Source organism: Colobus angolensis, unplaced genomic scaffold, assembly GCF_000951035.1.
Source record: "Colobus angolensis palliatus isolate OR3802 unplaced genomic scaffold, Cang.pa_1.0 Scaffold31, whole genome shotgun sequence".
NCBI lineage: Eukaryota > Metazoa > Chordata > Mammalia > Primates > Cercopithecidae > Colobus > Colobus angolensis.
In genome coordinates, this window is record NW_012116377.1 from 10,611,557 (window position 1) to 10,626,054 (window position 14,498).

A 14,498-nucleotide genomic window follows, 5' to 3' on the forward strand; every position below is an offset into this window, starting at 1 on the left:
GTACAAACCCAATGCCAGTTGACTCTCGTGGCACCCCTCGTGGGGCCGTTTGCCTTAGCCCCGTCCCAGGTCTCTCTGGCCTTGCATTGGACTATGAAGAAAATTCTGTATTTTCTAGCGAGCGTGGCATTTCTCGAATTGTGGCATCCAGATTTTTGATCGTCATAGGGTAGCCTACCAGTGCTGTTTCACGCATGGGGTGTTTGTTTTGTTTTGTTTTATATTTGCCCATCGTTAGCTAAATAGGGGTGTTTTGAATGTTGGGATTAAAATTAAATTTGTGAAATTGAAGGCAACCTTTGAGATTAATGGGAGTTATCTGAGACTTGTGAACAGGGATTATGGGCTTTTATTCTATTTCAGTGAACCCTGGTTTGGCAAGTGGAGATGAGGTTTGGAGACCCATGAGCTTGAGATCCCTGTTACTATTTATTGAATGATTGCACCGTGCAGCGCTCTGTTCTGGATACTATCGCGGGATCCAGAGACTTTTGAATATTTATAACAATACTTTTTTCAAAGGAGCCTAGAAAGGAAAAAGAATGACTTACTATATGTTCACCTGAACTATTCTACCAGTAGTACACTCTGTGAGGGTTGTTATCAGGAGGAGGGATCTCAGTGGAGAGAACATAAATGCTTCAAGGAGGGAATAGTTTGAGGTCGGCCTTTTTTTTTTTTTTCTTTTGAGACGGAGTCTCTCTCTGTTACCAGGCTGGAGTGCAGTGGGGCGATCTTGGCTCACTGCAACTTCTGCCTCCCAGGTTCAAGCAATTCTCCTGCCTCAGCCTCCCAAATAGCTGGGACTACCAGCGCGCCACCATGCCCAGCTAATTTTTGTATTTTTAGTAGAGACAGGGTTTCACCATGTTAACCAGGATGGTCTCGATCTCTTGACCTTCTGATCCGCTGAGGTGAGCCTTTCTGATTGGATGAGATGGTGACAAACTCAGGGAGTGGTGCTGGGTTCAGGAAGTCAGGGAGCAGAAAAGGATGGATGTGTTTAGGGATCAGATAGTTTGCTGAAGGGGGAGATGCCCATTCCAAGCAGAAGAAACAGATTATAGCCTCCTACTATCTGACCACTTTCTACCAGGGAGACAATTCTTGACCTTCATCTATACCTCCATTGCATTGATTTTTCCATTTTCTATCCACTGCACCCCCTTATCCAGAATGTATGTCGTTCCTTTGAAAAATTCTCTTGTCCCTTCCTGCACCTTTTTCTGACAAAACTCTTACTCTGGATGAAATCAACCTTTTGCCCACTTTGTACCTGCACTATGCGCCTGAACTTTGCTGGAAAAAGTCCTGCACAAATTGATGACTGTATAAAGTGAAAATGGCCAAACTCTTGAATATTCAACCAGTATGGGCTTGAGATCCCTTTGATCCTCTGTTTCTCTAGTGAGCCTACCGACTTTATCCAATGACAAATCCCCAAACTCTATAACCTCTCTCTGCCTCTTTCTTAATTTCAGGTGATGACTTTGCAAGTCGGGTCAATTCTGCATCTAATCTGTCTACCTTTTTCCTCCTTCACTATCAGACCCTACTGCAAATCATCCGTACTTTCTCACCTCAACTACTACTGTATCTTCCTGACTTGTGTTTCTGTTTTCTATTTTGTGCCCCTCTAATCCCTTCTCCATTCAGCAGCAAAATGTGACTCTTCCTTATGTAAAATTCTTCAGTGAATTACATTGCCCTTAGAAGTTAGAATAAAACCCAGACTCTTAACCGTGGCCTGTAATAATCCTTGGTTTGGGCTCTGCTGATGTCTTTAGCAGGATCTCTTGTCACTCACCTCCCCTTTGGCTTTTCACATAGCTGACTTAATCTTTAGATTTTAAAGTATGTCACCACCTGAGACCTTAAGAGACCAAACTATCTAAAACAGTCACTGTGATTTCTCTTGCACCCCCCAACCCTAGATGTTCTGGAATACAGCATCCTGCTTCTGTCATTTTACTTATTACAATCTGTATTTATTATTTGTTTTTTCCATTAGATCGTAAGTACCTTGAGGGCAGGACCTATGTCTGTTTCATTCACTGCCATGTGCCCAGCTGCAAGTACAATGCCAGGCACATAGTTGGCACATGCCACGTTTGTTGAGTGAATGAATAAGGGCACTCCATGCCAAGTCCAGAGGCAGAAGGAGAAAGCATGACATTGGCCAAGAACTGAAAGAAATCAGTGTCAGGAGTGGTAAGAAAAGAGGTATCCTGAAGGTTACTTTATGCCTGGTTAAGGAATCTAGACATTAAGATAGTAGGAAGCCTTAAAGAGCTTTAGGTGAGGGAAATAACATGATTAATTTTGGTTGTAGGAAGATCACTTTGACTGAAGGGTAGAAGATTGATTGGAGGGAGAAAGACTGGAGGACAAGGTACTTAATCCCTTTGAGCCTCAGTTTCCTCCTCTGTAAAATGAATGATTATTGTGAAGATTAGAGTTAATATGTGTAGATTACCTAGCATAGTATCTGGCAGGAATTGGATATTCAAGAATGGTGACCATTTTTATTATTAATAGAAAGTGCCAGCCTTAGTGACTGATGTTGAAACTGAAAGAAAAGAAATTAGAGATGTTATGTAAGAGAATGAGAAAAATAAATACATTAAATAAAGTCAAGTGAAAGGGTTGGTACGTTCAGTACAATGATGAATACGATGGGAGTCATAGAAAAGTTCATTTTAAAAATTTTTTGTTTATTTTTTATTTTTGTAGATACAGGGTCTCACAGTGTTCCCCAGGCTCGTCTTGAATTCCTGACCTTAAGTGATGCTCCTACTTCAGCCTCCCAGAGCACTGGGATTTCAGGCATAAGCCACTGCACCTGGCTGAAAAGTTCATTTTTGAGCAAACTTATTCCATGATCAAAAAATATTTTAATGGCATATGGTAAACGGACCTTTTTCATGTGGTAAAGCAGAAGACAGTCTTTGCCCCAAAATAGCTTATAAATATCATTTTTGGCAATAAAGACATAGATAAAAAGACCTGTAGTATAAGACATATCCAAAAGGTCAGATGTAATTAGCTGGGATATAATACTCAGTATGATACACGTGAAGTACTTTGGAGGCTGAGAGGAGAAGGAACTAATAGAAATTGGGTTGGTTTGTGCTTCCTAGGATGATTTCTTGAAGATGAGCCAGGTGAGGAGACCGATTCTACTAGAGTAGAAATAGTGACAGAGAACCTGGGTGAAAAAGAGGAAGACTTGTATCCATTGAGTCCAGAGTAGAGCAGGGTGAAAATACAAATGTTGAAGTAAAGAAGAGGAAAATCGTGGATTTCAGTCTTTGCAGAAAAATAGAGCAAGGCACCACAAAAATAAGGAAGTAGAGAAAGGTGCTGGAGACTTCAGAGTGAAGAAGCAGCCAGCCATGTTGGCACACGCCTGTAATCGCAGCACTTTGGGAGGCGAGGCAGGCAGATCTCTTGAGCTCAGGAATTTGAGACCAGCCTGGGCAACATAGTGAAACCCTGTCTCTACAGAAAATACAAAAATTAGCTGGGCATGGTGGCACGCACCTGTAGTTCCAGCTGCTTGGGAGGCTGAGGCACAAGAATCGCTTGAACCTGTGAAGCGGAGGTTGCAGTGAATTGAGATCACTCCAGCCTAAGCAACAGAACCAGACCCTGTCTCAAAAAAAAAAGCTTCAGCATGGTTGCCATAGGGTTGAGGGTGATTAGGAGTGACAGGAGTGAGTCAGTGATTGGGAGCAGGAAAGGGTAACTGGTAGAGGTGAGCATAAAATCGTGGAACTGATCACCTTGGTTATGCTTGATAACTCATTATACAGAAGTGCTTAGTTTCAATGAGGTTTTATACATTGCTAAAAATCAGGTATTCTTATACATTTATTTGAAAAAAAAACATTTGTTTAGCATCATTTTATGCCAGGCACTGGACTAATCTCTAGGAAGATAAAAGTAAGAGGTTTGCCTTCAAGAATGTGATATTGTTTGTTTGAAATAACAGCTTAGAAATAATTAAAAACAAATATGAAACTACTTATTGTTAATTAAGAATCAATTTGAATTCTGAATGTGAAATGTTATTCTCATAATCATACATTGATTGAATCATTCAATGAAATTAAAAATTGCAGTTTTTGAGTGTGATTCTGTCTTTCAAAATGAGGTTATTATATTTCTTTCTATTGGGCTGTTTTTTAGTTTGTAGTTATAGCCAAGATTATGCCTTGATGAAGAGAAGAATGTGTTAGTAACTCTTCTTCCAGTGCTTGCTGAGGAAATATCTCATCTAGAGTTGTATGGAATTGATTTTCATTTAGAATGAACATTCCTACATAACTGAATTTACTCTTTTTCAGTTGGAGACACATACTCACCATGTCATTTTTGTTCTCATTGTAAAGGGCAAAGGGTGGAGGAGTTTAAAGAAAAGCAAAAGCCTGTGTTATCTCAATAAGTAAAAAATTCCCATGTTAGAATCCATATGTAATTCATAATGTAGATAAAATTTTTAATTTCTCTGAATGCTTGGTAATGATGAGTATCAGAAAAACAATACCATTTATTTTATTGTGGTAAAAACGTATAACATAAAATTTACCATGTTAACCATTTTTAAGTGTTAGTAGTGTTAGGTAGATTCACATCATTGGGAAGGCGATCTCTAGAGCTTTTTCATCTTGCAAATCTGGAACTCTACATCCATTAAACAATAACTCCCCTTTCTCCTCTTCCACCAGTCCCTGGTAACTGCCATTTTATTTTCAGTTTCTGGAAATTTGACCACTTTAGATACTCCATATAAGTGGAATCATATAGCATTTATCTTCTTGTGACTGGCGTATTTCAGTTAGCATACTGTCTTCAAGGTTCATCCATGTTGTAGTATATGATAGAATTTCCTCCCTTTTTAAGGCGGAATAACGTTCCATTGCATGTGTAAGCATTTTGCTTATCCATTTGTCAACAGACGTTTGAGTTGTTTCCACCACTTAGCTATTATAATAGTGCTGCTGTGAACATGGGTGTGCAGATGTCTTTTCAAGACCTTGCTGTTGAATATTTTTGAGGAAAAGTAAGATAAAATAATCATTTATTTTAAATTATCAAAAATTCACTTAGGGGAGGCTGGGGTTCAATGGAAACATTTTGGTAGAAATTTTGGAGGTACATTGCAAAAACCTTTAGTATTTGAGATGTCATTCCTTCTAGTGTTAACTTCACTTCAAATATAGACAGATTTCCTTTTTCTTGCTTTGGTTTAAGACTAGTATTACTTTTGAATTTATGAGCCATTTTTTGAGGTAAAGATAAGTTTTCTGGGTTAAATGGACAAACGTTGTAAGTGTAGGAGGATGGAAAGAAGCTAAAAGACTCATGAACCTTTGGTAACTGTCCAGCATGTAACTGTCTCAGGTGCCCAGCCTGAACTTCCCGCATGTTCACTGCAACACCAAGCATTGGTATTCATAAGGCTAGGTCATAACGGCCACGGCACTAACGTTTGTGGTTTTTTTCAGTGATAGACATCACCTTCTAGACATTGAAATTCAAAGGGTTTATGGTTAGCCATCATTTTACTTAAGCATTATGTTGCCTTTCAGGAGAATTTTCTTAGTTTGTGTTGACATTTTAAAATAGGGGCTACAAAATGAAAAATTCTTTTTGGTGTAAGTTTTGCCATTCAGTCTTTAGTACTAATCCAGTCATTTTGTTAGCTAGTATTTGCACGATTCTATCGGGTTTTTCTAACATGGCCCAAATGGTCATTATTTTTTGCCCTAATATCTACCATTCCAGAGGTTTTAAAATTTCTTATATGTATATACAATAGTTGTCTGATGAAACACCACATATATACTTAGATGTATACATTCAGAAATAAATGATCTCACTGTGCCAGGACCCAGTTTTAAATTTATGCTATATCATTATAGTGAGTCTCTGTATTGTAATGTGAGACTTACTCTTATGTCAACTTCTGAAGGTTTTTAAAAATCTTTTTAATTTTTTCATTAAAATTATACCTGATGGGAGACAAGTTAATTTCAATTTCAAGATTTTTGTTATATTCTATTAATGTTCGGAGTGTTCTGGACACATGGTAAATGTTCCTTATTCTTGTCTTAAAGTTGAAATCTCAGATACAAATCCAGGCCAGGTGTTACTTGACTGACCAGATAGTTGGCATACTCAGAGAAATTAGGTTTCAAATTATCTTGTACTTTGCATTAATTTTAAAAAATTACTGAGAAGGATGCAATTTATTTGTGATGATGTTTCACTATCTCCAAAGAATTAGTTGTTAACTAAGGCTGTAATAAATTGACTGGAGAATGTGCTACATTTGGAGAGAGAAAAAATTATTGTGTAATACCCAGATCACTAATCTGTTTTTTTCAGCAGTTTCTAAGTCATCTAGTTAAAAATTACTACCTGCTGCAAGTTTAGACCTAAATACCCTTATCCTTTGAAGACTGTTAAGGTTGCTTCAGAATTTTTATAGCTCTTTGCAAAATATTTCTAGCATGGAGTAACTGGGTGCATCCGTAGGCTGTTTAATTAATACAGGGTAGCATTGCATTCTTCTTTAAAGGAAATTGTAACATTTAAATTCATTAATTTAATGGCCCAGTTTATTGTTGATTAAATTATCAGAAGCGAAATTAGTTTTATCTCACAACCAGCTGATTGTTTTATTTCACGATGGGCATGAAATTCTGTAAATATGCTAATTTTCTGTTATGATGAACATCCTACTACTCGCTTTGCACACACTTCATAGTGCTTTCATTCGTTTAACAAATGTTTTGGCATTTAATATATACCAGTCACTAGGCCAGGTACTCTCTCAGCAAATTTTAGTGTTGGAGGTCTCCTATTAAATAATCTCTGGGATGTGTGGGATTTTTAGATCAGATAATTAAATTTTTTAAATTTAACTTTATGCTAGAGAATATTTACTTCTTCATAGCTTTTTTGTCAAAACACTACTCATGTGTTACTGTCACCTGTGTACATATTTATAAAAGGCTACCCAGTTATATCTACTCAAATATGAACCATTTTGGGAATAATCAAAGCCACGTGATCTATTGGCTCTAATGTAAGGTAAGTAGAATAAATAAATCTCTACCCCAAAGTAATTCGTGCTTCTGTTTTTCTCTGCCCTTTAAAGTTCCAGAAGCAAAATGTTCATAGGTTGAGTATTTTACAACCTTAGAACTGTGGGTGTCAGACTGAGTGTCAGACCAGCCATGATTCATCCAGCCCAAGCCACAGAGCACTGTATAGGGAGAATATGGTTATCCTTGAAAATGATGGCCTCAGAAAGCAAGGTGTTATACCAGCTATGAATTAATAACAGTCTTGACTAGAAGGATTTTTTTTTTTTTAATCTAAAAGGATTCAGGAAGTAGTAGTTGGTTCAGCAGCACGAAGATGAACATATTGGCATTCTTTTGCTTAAGGTTTGCAGTTTCCTGGACCTTTCATTTGTCTCTCAAGAGGGCTAACCATTATGTCTGCTTTCCAGGCAGTATATAGAAAAGGATGAGTGCAAAAAGGCTGACTCACAACTTTGATATGTGCGCGTGCGCGCACATACACACACACGGAAATTATATATATATATATATATTCCCTATCTATCTATCTATCTATCTATCTATCTATCTATATTTGGCTACTCCTGTCTGCAAAGAAGTCTACTCACAACTTTGATATGTGCGCGTGCGCGCACATACACACACACGGAAATTATATATATATATATATATTCCCTATCTATCTATCTATCTGTCTATCTATATTTGGCTACTCCTGTCTGCAAAGAAGTCTGGGAAATAAAATTTTTCAGTCATTCCTGTTGCCCAAAGTTCTTTTAATAAGGAAGAAGAGAATGAGTATTGGGTAAGTAGAAGTTAAAGAAAAAATTATTCAGTGGCACTTGTTAAAGCATGGTAAGGAAGACTGTTCAGGACCATCACCATAGATATAAGGACTACTGTAACGGGGTCTCTCAGTTGGGGAGAGAGATTGGGCCCAACTCCAAAGACAGCATGGGCAAGTGAGAATTTACAGCCAAGGAGCAGAGTCAGTGGATGAGAAATTACTAAGAGGAAACACCAGGGGTAAGGGGAAATCTGGCTAAACCAACCTAACAGGATTCTTGCTGAAGGCAGGCCAAGGTGATCAGATCACCTGGAGGTGGGTTGAGGATGAAAAACCTGATCAGATGTCAGGGATGGGGGAAATTCTTGCTAAACTGACTTAGCAAGGTTCTTGCCTAAAACTGGGTTTTACAAGGAAGTGCATAGATGGACCTAGCAAAAGAATCAAAGCCTGACTAAAGTTTGGCCAAGCAAAGAGTCTTTGTCAAAAGCAACTAGCACTCCCTGCCATGTGTGCTCATGCACATACAACTTACGCGCTCCTCAAAACATTCCTCTCTCCCCAGAGCACATGTGAATGATTATTTATGAATTGATCTTGAGCTTTCCTGTGTATCCTTTCAGCTTATATTTTTTCTTCTGAGTTTTTAGCCCTAGTTAAGTTGCACAGTCAATTCTCTAGAAATAGGATTGTGCAGTGGAAAGAGCACTGGACTTGGACTGAGGGGACCTGATAAATCTGGTTCCAGTCCTCTGACATCTAAGCTTCCATTTCTTCCTTCAGTTAATGGAAATGAATTACCGTCTCTGTCTGTGTTTTACAGGCTTCTTATAAGATCAGATGAGCACTTTTAATGTATGTAAAAGTGCATTGTAAACAGTGAAGCATTAAACAGTTAAATGTATGGTATTGTTATGGTGCCTGTGTTCAAAATCAAACCACTCATCTTCCCAACAGAATGAGTTATTGCTCTTGACTTCTCTTATGGCAAGTCACCGAGTCTAGACAACTCAGTCTTGTGGCTACATCTGACTCCCACCCCACATCTCTGGTTGTAATAGCCTTTGATATTATTCTCTGAGTATTTCTTCATCTTTACCATCTCTCACTTATTCACTGCCACCCCTGTTGTTCAGGCCTGTACCATACTTATCGCTTGGCTATTGCAATAGCTCTGAGTCATCTTCAGGTCCAGCTCTCCCTTCCCACCTCACATCTCTACATATTTCTAGACAGCCCTCATTTTTAGTGAATATAGTATACTATGAGATTGCCTTATCATAATTTAGTAAATATTTTTCTGCTTTGGGGCATTAGGTTGTTTACATTTTTTGTTGTTATAGTGCGGTAGTAGACATTTGTGTGTATGTATGTGTATGCTATACATAGCTCATGATTATTTGTTACAGTAAATTTCTATAACATGAGTTACTGAGATAATGAACAGTTCTTTCATTTTCCCAGTTGTTTCCCAAAGGATGATTCCAATTTATATGCCATGAACAATAGAATACTATTTATCATGAATATATTATAGCTTTGCATAGTGTAGGGATCAAAATATGCCACCCCCAAATATGCCACTTTGGTACATTGATTATTTTGGGTAAAAGGCATTGAAAAGGCCGGGCACAGTGACTCACCCCTGTAATCCCAGCAGTTTGGGAGGCTGAGGTGGGTGGATCACAAGGTCAAGAGATCGAGACCATCCTGGCTAACATGGTGAAACCCCGTCTCTACTAAAAATACAAAAATTAGCTGTGCATGGTGGTGCGTGCCTGTAGTCCCAGCTACTTGAGAGGCTAAGGCAGGAGAATCGCTTGAACCCTGCCTTAGCCTCCCAAGGGGAGCAGAGGTTGCAGTGAGCCAAGACTACACCACTGCATTCCATCCTGGCAACAGAGCAAGACTCCGTCTCAAAAAAAGAAAAAAAGGCCTTGAAAAACAGCAGATGCAAGCTCATTTTGAGCTACCTTTTTCTTCCCAAAAGCGGGAGGTAAAACTTCCATGTAAAAGTTGCCCTCCCTGTACCAGGAACAAGGAAGATATTCTTGTAACCAAAGATGGGTAATAAAGGCTGAGAGAAATCTGTACTAACAAACCTTGTTAAACCAACCTTTATCTTCCCAGTCACTTTTCCACAATTAACTATACTCATCCAACTTCTTTGTCTTGTCACATTTTCAAAATTTACTACTCTTTGCTCAACCTACTATGTAGATGTTAAGCTCTAACTGCTTCTTTCGGTCTTCATTTTTCTTGTGAGGGCTCCCATGTACATGTAAAACTTTCTGAATAATGTTTGTATGCGTTTCCCTGTTAACCTGTTTTATGTCAGTCTCAGCTAGAGACTTTAAGAGGTTAGAGGAGAAATTTGACCTTCCGTACAAGTAGTCTACAGCAAAACTTTAAAAACATATAATAAAAAAAAGTGGGTGTTCATTTTCCTATACGCGGAATCCAGGCATAGCAAGTCCAGGAAGATTTGGTGCACTGCAATATAGGTAACCTTGTACTTAGATTTATAGGCCCGTTGGAATGGATGAAGAACTTGAATGCAAAGTTGCTGTACATGTCAAAAGTGAAAAACACAACAAAAAGCAACCATCTCAAGGAAAAACAGAAAATTGTATTCTTGGTCACATAATGTTATCCTTTACAGGGCTCTTTACCATGTAGAGGTCACCTGAAGATAAACCAGGGGCTGCTTTTCAGTGAGACCAAGGGTGCCTTCTCTTCCTCACTGCACGCACTCCCTGACTCTCCTGCCTTTCCCCTCTGAGCATCCACACTGACCTCCTCACTTAGAATGATGACTGTGTAGAAGGTAACAGATTGTTCTCAAATGTCATCTGCCAAGGGCTTAGAGCCTGCTGACTTTCACCGAGGGTTTAAAAAGGGATTCCAAGTTTTTGTCCTTGTCTGAGAAAGGAGGCCAAACTGATTTAAGTTTTCAGTCTCTTTAAAAACAAGCCTTACCTTTAGACAAACACAAATTACTCAAGTTCTTTGTTGATTCCTTCCCTATCCCTCTTCCTTTTATCATAGAGAAGAAGGTTGGCTGAGAGAAGAATTTGGACTATTTATGAATTTTTCTTAATTTTTTGAATTAAGTGTAATTATAGATAAAGTAACTAAAATAGAGGGTTAGCTGATTGTTCTTGAGAATCATAAATATATGTTTTGAGGGTCAGAGAGTATGAAGCATTTTTTAAACCTCCCAAAAAACTTGCCATCTTAAGACGTCTTTAAAAGAGAAACTTGCTTGTTCTTTTATTCAAAAAATACTAATCTTTGCTATCCTATCCAAGATTAATATTTTATGATTCTGTGACATTTATTTAAATAGTAAGTTACAGTGTTGGTTTGTACAGCTCTTCTGTACTGTTTATAGATGCAGTTGAAACCAAGGATTAATATTGATTGCCATCTAAGTACATCTTTTATCCTTTTAAAATTGCAGTAAAAATAATCTTTCCCACTCCCCAGTTGACTGCTATATTGACTCAGTAGTCTTTCTAGCATTAACCTATGATATAACAAGTAGAATTGTTGCTGACTGCAGCAACTCTAGTTGTTCAAGAGTAGTTCCCATCAGCATTTCTTACATAATCCTCTACTTAGGAAGTAGTGTTTTCCAAAAAATCACACCTTCTAAAATTTAAAGATGTAGTTGGAAAGCCTTTTTTAACACTAAAGTTTCATTTTTGACATTGAATATTGTAAATATCTACCAAAATTTAAACACTTAAAATTTAGTATGAGAAAAATCATTTAAAAATTAGATCTTTTCACCTGCCCTCATGTGTTTATCACAGCATTATTCACAATAGCTAAAAGATGGAATCTGCCTAGGTGCCCACTAATGGTGAATTGAATAAAGAAAATATGATATATATATATATATATATATGTGTATGCACCGTGGAATACTATGCAGCCATAAAAAAGAATGAAATCATTTCCCTTGCAGCAACATGGATGCAGATGGAAGCCATTATCCTAAGTTAATTAATGCAGAAACAGAAAGCCAAATACCACAAGTTCTCACTTATAAGTGTGAGCTAAACATCAAGTACACACAGACATAAAGATGGGAATAATAAACACTGGAAACTCTAAAAGAGAGGAGGCAGGGAGAGGAGCAAGGGTTAAAAAACTACCTGTTGAGTACTGTGGTCACTATTTGGGTGATAGCTTCAATAGAAACCCAAACCTTGGCATTGCACAATATACCCATGTAACAAACCTGCACATATACCCCTGGATCTAAAAAAAGAAAAGAATTAGGTCTTTTGAAGTCATATGTGTATAGAAACAGCAGTAAATGATGTATACATCATTGTAATTGTAGAGAATGATTTACCATGATAAAAACAATATTAGCTATTTTTTTCTCCATATTGTATGAAAAAACTTGATAGTTTTCTATCTCTTGCTCTATTCATTTCTCTTTCTAGGTGAATATGTCAAACCTTTTACGCCAGAGAAAGCAAAAGAAATTATCATGTCTTTACAACAACCTGCAATCTTCTGTAACATGGTGTTTGATTGGCCGGCACGACACTGGGATGCTAAATACCTTTCGGAGGTCCTTTGTGGCAAACGGATACGATTCAGAATGGGGATGAAAAGCATGAGCACAGGTATGACTATAGGTAATCACCATCATAATGTCTCTTCAGGAGCATCCCTGCATTCTCAGCAGTGGCCTCCTGATCTCTTGAGAATCCTTTCTAATCCTTTTTTTTTTGACCATTCACTGTACATACAGGAATATTTTATTGGAAGGTTTGGAAAACAGTTTGGCTTAAGTGTTTTTTGTTTTTGTCTATATAAACTATAGACAAAACAGTCTATAGTTTATGACCCCATACAAAATGTATTTGTTCGTGTATCTTATATGTATATTGCTAGACATTATTATGGTTCATTAAATGTTAGACACTTAATAAATAAATATTTGTTATTGTGCTCTTATTTATGTTCCTGTTAGACCAATCCTAATCTAATAGTGCCGTCCACTTTTTACTCAAGTAGAATGTGTCCTTTTATTTGTGGCTTCAGGCACTATTTATAGATGTATAATTACTTGGTTGTAGTTTTATCCCTCTGCTTTATTGACTGACTGACCTGTTTTGCATTGCACAAACATGAACCATATGTAAAGCTCGCTCTTTTATTCTCTTAAGCAAATAGATTTTGCCTCTTCTTTTCTGAAGACATAACATTTTGATTTGTTTGCCCTATTTTCAGATAAAGCAATTACCATTAACTCTAAAATTTAGATAATTTACCATTAACTCTAAAACTACTGTTTCTAATCTAAGAGAGTCTATAATCATTTTCTGGTGTTTAACTTGTATTTCAATATGGGTAAGTTTGGTAGTCTAGAATTTCAGTTTTTTTAAGCATTGAGGTAAAGTGGCTTGTTAATATCTATTAACAGCTCAGAAGAACTAGAAAAGTCCCCAGCTTCCCTTCCTGCTGCTCCAACCTGCTTTCTCTCATTTCGACCTTGTAGCATTGCTGACGGAATTATTTAGTTTTTGGTTCTGGTTGTACTCCTGTGACAGATGTAGCATGTTGAATATACCTGGAACTCTTTGTCATCTCATTATAATCAAAGATCAAACGGTTTAAAATTCAATCTTAGACCAGCAGCAATAACATAAAAATCAAATTGTGCCTTTTCCTTGTTGATTTTAGTCAAAGAAATCTGCCTCTCATTGAAGTGTCTGTTAGATACTAATTTGGATAAAAATAGAAATAGTAATTTTTTCACATTCTGGTTAGATTCCAAGTACGATACTACCAATAGCTAACATTCATTTAAAGCTGTTGTTTCAGGCACTATTGTGAATACTTTGCACATACGGTATTAGCTTTCTGAATCTTCCTAAAACCTTAGGACAGTGCTGCTATTATCCCATTTTATAGATGAGACACAGTAATTTGACATTTTCAAGTTAATACTTAAGCACAAAAAAAAGGGAAGTAACTCTCTGAGGTTGTGAGAAATGACTCTGAGCTTTTAGTAAAGACAATGTTCTTTTTTATTAACTAAAATCTACATAACATAAAATTTAGCATTTTAGCTATTTAAAAGTATGCAATTCATTGGTTGTTAGTATAGTCACGATATTGTACAACCATCACTACTATCTAATTCTGAAATATTGCTATTATCCCATAAAGAAGCCCAGTACCCATTAAGGCATCATTTTCCATTCTGCCTTACCACAGGCCCTCGCAGCCACTGATTTACTTTTTGTGTCTATGAATTTGACTACTTAGAATATATCATATAACTGGAATCATTCAATGTTGGTCCTTTTGTGCCTGGCTTCTTTCATTTAGTGTGTTTTCAAGGTTCATCCATGTTGTAATATGTGTCAGTACTTCAGTTCTTTTTATTGCCAAATAATATTCTGTTGTACGAATATGTACATTGTATTTACCTATTCATCAGTTGATGGACATTTGGTTCGTTCCACTTTTTGGCTATTACAAATAATGCTGTTATGAACATTCATGTACAAGTTTTTGTGTGGACATGTATTTTCATTTCTCTTGGAGTAGAATTACTGGGTCATATAGTAATTCTGTGTTTA

General features: G+C 37.1%; 1 protein-coding gene across 1 annotated transcript in view; it reads left to right on the plus strand.

Annotated features, from left to right (window-relative positions):
• Positions 1-14,498, plus strand: part of HSPBAP1 (HSPB (heat shock 27kDa) associated protein 1) — a 49,231-nt gene that overhangs the window by 238 nt on the left and 34,495 nt on the right. The window contains exon 2 of the mRNA XM_011950799.1: positions 12,345-12,530. Coding sequence (XP_011806189.1) covers positions 12,345-12,530 — 186 coding nt within the window. The remainder of the gene's footprint in view (positions 1-12,344; positions 12,531-14,498) is intronic.